The sequence below is a fragment of the Rhineura floridana genome, chromosome 3 (genome assembly GCF_030035675.1).
Source record: "Rhineura floridana isolate rRhiFlo1 chromosome 3, rRhiFlo1.hap2, whole genome shotgun sequence".
In the NCBI taxonomy this organism is placed as follows: domain Eukaryota; kingdom Metazoa; phylum Chordata; class Lepidosauria; order Squamata; family Rhineuridae; genus Rhineura; species Rhineura floridana.
Genome location: NC_084482.1, coordinates 20,456,367 through 20,462,858, shown reverse-complemented (window position 1 = coordinate 20,462,858; position 6,492 = coordinate 20,456,367). Strand labels below are relative to the sequence as shown.

Genomic DNA, 6,492 nt, shown 5'->3' with positions numbered 1-6,492 from the left:
GCTACAAGATGAATTGTTTGTTTATTTATTTATTATATGTATATCCCGCCCTTTATCCCAGTAGGAGTCCAGGGCGGCATGAATGGAGAATTAATGGAGAGTTACGGTAGGGGACGGGGTGCATAACGTGTTAAACTGATGGCGGCCGCCACGAGGCAACATCTGGGTGCCCTAGAGACAAGAGGACACTATGCCCAAGGGTCCCTAGAAACCTGGAGCCGGCCTTATCTGCAAATACATATATAACCGATCTCTCGCTCTGAGAAAAAAAAAACTACGGAAAGGTAGGGGGGAAATTAATTAACCACTGGAGGTCCTCAGAGGCCGGTGTGGAAACAAGCGGCTTTTCCCCTTCAGTTTCTCGCCCGGACTACAACTCCCACAAGCCCTGAGCCTGGCACGGTTATGACGAAAGGAGTGGCTGAGTGGCTCTTGGAGCCCTCGGGGGTGGAGCCCGATTTCTCCCGCGCATTCGCCCTCTCTTCGGACATGGCAGATTTCGAACCCAGCTGTTTGCCTGACCTGCTGCCCCTGTATTATCGCCGCATCTTCCCCTTCAGCCTTTACGGGAGGTGGCTGAGCTATGGTGACGGTGAGGGAGGAAGGGAGGAGGCGTTTGAGGACCCTGTAGACGGGGAGGGCGCTCAAAAAAGGCAGAGCGAAAGGGAAGGTCTACGGGAAGTACCGCTGGATCGCACGGCAGAGGTGGGGAGGTTATGAAAGCCCCTAATTGGACGGGGGGCGGGGCTTAGTCCCAGAGCCAGTTTTCCGTGCCAGGATTCAATCCTGGGACAAGAGTACCTCTGAGAATATGCAGAGCTCGGTTACTCGTGAAAAAAAGCACACGGACAACGACTACCCTGGTGGGGTTGGAGAGGGGATGGGCTTTGGAAGCCGACAGTATCTTGGAGACCAGTTGCAGCTAGATCTCACCCTTTGGGCACTAAGCATGACGCGGCTGAGAAAGGGCAGGATGGAGTGAAGGATAAGGGAGAAGACGCTGGATTAAGAGAAAATGGGGTTGCCAGTAAAATGCTTTACAGCAGGTTCAGGGCAGACTTCTTTAAGACTTCTGTAATTAACTTGAGGAATCCACTACTGCAAGATCTGACGGTGAAGGGTTTTAAGAAAAGGATTCAATGAATTCATGGAGGAAGGTCTGTCAACTACTGGCTAAATGGAACCTCCATGTTCAGAGGCTGTATACCTCTGAGCACCAGATGCTGGAGACAAACACGGGAGGGCTGTCACATTTATGCCATATTTGTGAGCTTCCCACAGGCAACTGGGCAGGGTGGCTGCTTATATGTCACCAAAAAGAAAAAGAAGACACAGATATGCATAACATCTGCACATGCTTATATACATCTGAAAATGCAAATTTAGAAATAATTACTATAATTGAAATGGAAATGCAATACATGTCATCATTGTGGGGACGACTGTGATCAGGTGATCTGTTGGGCTGTTCAGTCTGCTGTCTGGGTACTAAGTGCGGATGGGTAACTTCAAGTGCCCCTTCTGCTTTCCCTTCTTATGGTTCTTTATCTTTAAACTGGGATTGGACTGGACAGCCCTTCAAATAGCAGACACCTTCATACAGAGGGCTGTCCTTCAACAATTAGAGGACTGACCTTTGTATATTAGGACCCTACATCTGGCTGGCCACTGTTAAAAACAGAATGCTAGGATTGTATGGACTTGCTTTAATTATTGGCCAGGCTGACTAAGGTGTAACGATACTCAGCATTTATATGGCATGTTTTGAGTGTTCCATGTGCTTCATGTTTATTACCTTAACTTCTTACAACAGCTTTGTAAAGTAGGCCACTCTATTATCTCCCATACTGCAAAGAGGCTGAATCTTGGAGAACGGTATCTTGCCTAAGGCTTAGTCTCTTAATCACTATGCTGTACTATATAACTAGGATGTGATCTTCTGCTTCCTTTTGCAGCGTCAAAAAATTACTTCAAACGACGGGAGTTTTCATTCACGCTCCGCGATGACATCTATGTGCGGTACCAGTCTTTCAACAACCCCCAGGAATTGGAGAAAGAGATCCAGAAAATGTGTCCTTACAAAATTGACATTGGGGCTGTGTATTCCCATAGGGTATGGAATAGAATGCTATAAATCCAGGATGGAGAACCTGTGACCCTCAAATGTTGTTGGGTTACAACTCCCATCATCATCCCTGTCCACTGGCCATACTGGCTGGGGCTGATGGGAGTTGGAGTTCCAACAACATCTGAAGGGCCACAGGTTCTCCATTCCTGCTACAAAAATGATTTAGAAAGAATCTTCAACAAAGCTTGCAAGGGATAGGGTTCACTATTTCATTGACTAAACGATTCTTGGGTCATTGATCAAACGTTATTTTACTGCAACAGTAACTGGAATATGATCAGACATTATTTTACTGCGATAGTTGCAAAAACCCAAACAAGTGAACTGTTATGAAGCAATGAAATAAAATTCTTTTTTATTTATTTATTAAATTTATATCCTGCTCTTCCTTCCATCTTTTAAAAACATCTTTAAAAACAATTCTTTGAAAACATATTTAAAAACATCTTAAAAACAATTCCAACAGAGACCCAGGCTGGGATAAGGTCTCTACTTAAAAGGCTTGTTGAAAGTGGAAGGACTTCAGTAGGCACTGAAAAGACAACAGAGATGGCACCTGTCTAATATTTGAGTGAATTCCAAAGGGTAGGTGCCACAACACTATAGGGTTCGCTTCCTATGTTGTGCAGCACAGACCTCCTGTTGAGATATTATCTGCAGGAGGCCCTCATCTGCAGACCACAGTGATCGACTGGGTATATAAGGGGTAAGATGATGTATTGTAAACAATTATTATTTCTAAGTCATGTTTGTTCCCTCTCTGTTCCCTGCAGCCCATCCAGCACAACACTATACACATGGGTGCGTTCCAGGCACAGGAGAAAGAGCTGGTGTTTGACATAGATATGACGGATTATGATGATGTTAGACGATGCTGCAGGTATATTGATTACTGTTCTAGGATAGTTATTTGGGGTTAGGAAGCCATTTTGGTCGTGGGCAGGATATTGTATCTGCATGGCAAGAACAGGGAGATGTGTAGAGCATTGGTTCTCCATTAACTGATCACTCTGAGTCCTGCTCATCCCTTCTTTCTGAACTTTACAAGATGCTGCCCACGTCTATGGTTTTGTTGTTGCAACAACTACTTCCAAGTGTTGGCAGTTTCTGAGCCTTGACATCAAGTAGGAGTCGACAGTGCAATTTTCTGTAAGTCTTCTTGGAAGTCGGGCTGCGCACACACCATACGTTTAAAACACATTTAAAGCATGTTATTTCCTCCAAAGAATCTTGGGTTTTGTAGCTTACCCCTCAGAGAGTAACAACCTACAGTTCCCAAGATTCATTGGGGGAAGTAATGTACTTTAAATATATGGTGTGTACACATACAGACGTTTGGGGGATGGTGGCCTGGGAGAGGGCATTCTCTGTGGCAGCCACTAAGTTGTGGAATTCCCTCCCCACAGAGGAGCATCTGGCACCTTTACTATAGAGTTTTCAGCAAATGCTGAAGACACACCTCATTAATCTGGTCTTTGATATCTGAGATGTATTTTTTCAGGACCCATCCTATTCCTGTGAATGCAATTTGTTTTCATTGTTTTGAAATTTTAAACTGTTGTAACCCACCCTCGGACCTGCTGGTGAAGGGTGGGTAATAAATTTAATAATAATATTAATAAGTCTCATTACGTTTGATGGGGCTCACTTCCAGGTAAGTTTGTATAGGATTACAGCCTGAAGGACTCTGAAAAGCAATTTTCCTGGAGCTTGGAAGAATATTGGTAGTGCCATGCTGGGCCAGACCAAAGGTGTGTGAACCCAAGTGCTCTGCCTTCTGATGGCATGCAAGGAAGATTGCAAGTGGGCAAAATGATGAAAACCACCTTCTGTTTTGTTCCGCGCAACTAACAATTGGAAGGATGCCAGATATAAACTTTGGAGTTTTCATTCCTAGCTATCATTTATCTATATTTATTTTTAAAATTCCAAGGCTGCAAGCTGCTATACGGCGTCTAAGGCAGCTTGCAAATGAATGAAGTATTTGTTTTTCATTTCATAAAGTCATAATACCATGACATAATACCATGACGATTGGTGGGACCTTCCATCATTAATTTCTCTAATCCTTAATGAAAGAAACATAACTTTAGTTGGTCGCCATGTGCATCCTGATCTTATGCATGTTTAGCTGGAATGAAATCTCTGTGTGTTCACTGGGGCTTACTCCCAAATAAGTGTGCATGAGATTGCAGCCTGTATTGTGTAGATTAGTGAGGTATTTCATGAAAAAATACTTCCTTTTGTCCATTCTGAACCATCAGCCAAAAAATTTAATTGGATTACCTTGTACTCATTTGACCTCCAATTTTCCTTGTTTTGTCTGAGAAAGCGATTCAGCAACCTGTCTCCAGTGCTTTCTGTGGTCTGCTTTATGCACCCCAAAGGTTGCACAATATATTGCTTATAATTGCATCTTTGTGCTGAGCAGTACAGTTTCTTTTCCTAGTGCCAGAAAATGCTAGCACAAATATTTTGGGAGTGGTGTAGAACCAAACCATATCGTTGCCCACTGGGCGCAAGAACATGCAGTGTCCACTGTATGGATGGAGTTTCAAGTGATAATTGCTCCTCTTGGTCAGTGAAATAGCCTCTTCTTATATGAGCCACCCCTCTCAGGTACAGATCCTTTTCTGTAATAGTCCCAAGTCCATAGAATAGCCTCCTTGATGAAGTTCTTCAGTCCCATTTGTTGTTAGGCTTTTTTGTTTCAAAAAAATACACTGCCCACCTTGGCTGAAGTGCAAAGATCGTGACTTACTTTCCAGGTTTTTTAAACTGACATTAAGCCAGAGTTCCTAGTTTGAACATAACACAAAACTCTGGCTTAAATGCAAGTTAGGATCTTTGGCTTAATGGGAGCCAGAGTCTTTGCACACAAAGCAACGCAAGTCAGGAGGAGTGCTCAGCTCTGACACTCTTTCATGGTTTTATAAACCATGGCTTATGAAGTCTGGAACAATTGTCTGAACCAGGTCATTGTGGTTTTTATATGGTTCTGTAAGCCTCCTTGAGGTGAGAGCAGTGGAATAGAAATCATTTTTAAACTAACAGGGGATTGGGGCTTTCTGTGTCTTCAGCTCTGCAGAGATCTGTTCCAAGTGCTGGACTCTCATGACCATTGCCATCCACATCATAGACCGAGCACTCATGGGTAAGTGGCTTACAGCCATGCAGTCACTGTTGTCAGACAAATCGGCTTTTGAGGCACTTTACAGGGTAGTGTAAGCAAAAGGCAGATGAGTCCTTGTTCCAAGGAACTTCCAGCCAATAAAAAGAGGCATGGAAAGTTTCTGTAGTATAAAGTTTAAAACTAGATGCCATGCTGCAGGTTGTGGTTAAGTATGGATCCCAGATTTGAAAAGGTAGGAGGAGAGATGTGAAGGCTGGGAACATTTCAGAAAAAAAAGTCACCCAAACCCTTTTTTTTTCTGAAAAATTGGGGGGGGGGAGAATGGGTTTTTCCCCCAGGTTTTTTTTCTAGAGGTTTTTTTTGGGGGGGGGCTTCTAATCTCTAGGGGATTATTCATTGCTGTGCTTTTTCTATCCCAGCAGACTTTCAGCTATATGTAAAGGAAATGTAAAGCTGTGGTTCACTTTGCATAATGAAGTTCTAGCACTGGAATGGTTTTCTTAACAGAATATGTAATCCATCTCTCTCCAACAAGGAAAGATTCATCTTCTTAAGTTTCTAGTAAATGTGATTCCAGCCAATTTCTGTAAGCCTCCCAGTTATGGGGACTCCCTGACTTCCCTTTGCACTCTTGCCTCTGTTTCTACTATCAAGCCATGCAGCTTAATCCTTTATGCATCAGGAAAGTACTTCCTTTTCATCTGCAGACTGGTCAACAATTGCATTGTCTCCTCCCTTTGCTCTCCTCCTGTATTTTGTGCTAATGAAATACTTCTCTTATTTTTTATAGTGCTATATTTTTTCAGAGTGGGAGCTGTGAACCAAGAGGTGGCTGGTGCAAATCACTCTTTAGCTATGAGCAAAGCTATGAGCAAAGCCCTTGGACAAGCCGCTATTCTCTGACTCTGTCTCTCTCCATCCCCCAATCTGCAATATGGGGATAATAACGCTGGCCTCCCTTACAGGATTGTTTTAAGAATTGCTGTGGTAATGCATGCTATGAATGCTCACAGTGTGAAGATTTATTTATTTATTGCTTTCAAAAATGCATGTTAACTCTTGTGCTGTCTGCTCTTCCTTCTACACCTCCAGAGGACTTTGGCATCAAGCACCGTCTCTGGGTGTACTCGGGACGGAGAGGCGTTCATTGCTGGGTGTGCGATGATTCCGTCAGGAAGTGGTCTTCAAGTCTCCGCTCTGCAGCAGTTGAATATCTCTCCCTTGTGAAGGT

The 6,492-nt window shown here is 43.6% G+C and overlaps 1 protein-coding gene across 2 annotated transcripts in view; it reads left to right on the top strand.

The window, feature by feature from the left end:
* Window positions 1-365: 365 nt before the first annotated feature.
* PRIM1 (DNA primase subunit 1) overlaps window positions 366-6,492 on the top strand; it is a 28,594-nt gene continuing 22,467 nt past the window's right edge. The window contains exons 1-5 of one of the 2 annotated variants that reach the window (XM_061614872.1): window positions 366-592; window positions 1,956-2,113; window positions 2,902-3,008; window positions 5,209-5,282; window positions 6,354-6,490. In XM_061614872.1, coding sequence (XP_061470856.1) covers window positions 406-592; window positions 1,956-2,113; window positions 2,902-3,008; window positions 5,209-5,282; window positions 6,354-6,490 — 663 coding nt within the window. In that variant the 5' untranslated portion in view covers window positions 366-405. Of the gene's footprint in view, window positions 593-779; window positions 1,158-1,955; window positions 2,114-2,901; window positions 3,009-5,208; window positions 5,283-6,353; window positions 6,491-6,492 lie in introns of those variants that run through there. The other variant, XM_061614873.1, reaches the window with a different exon arrangement.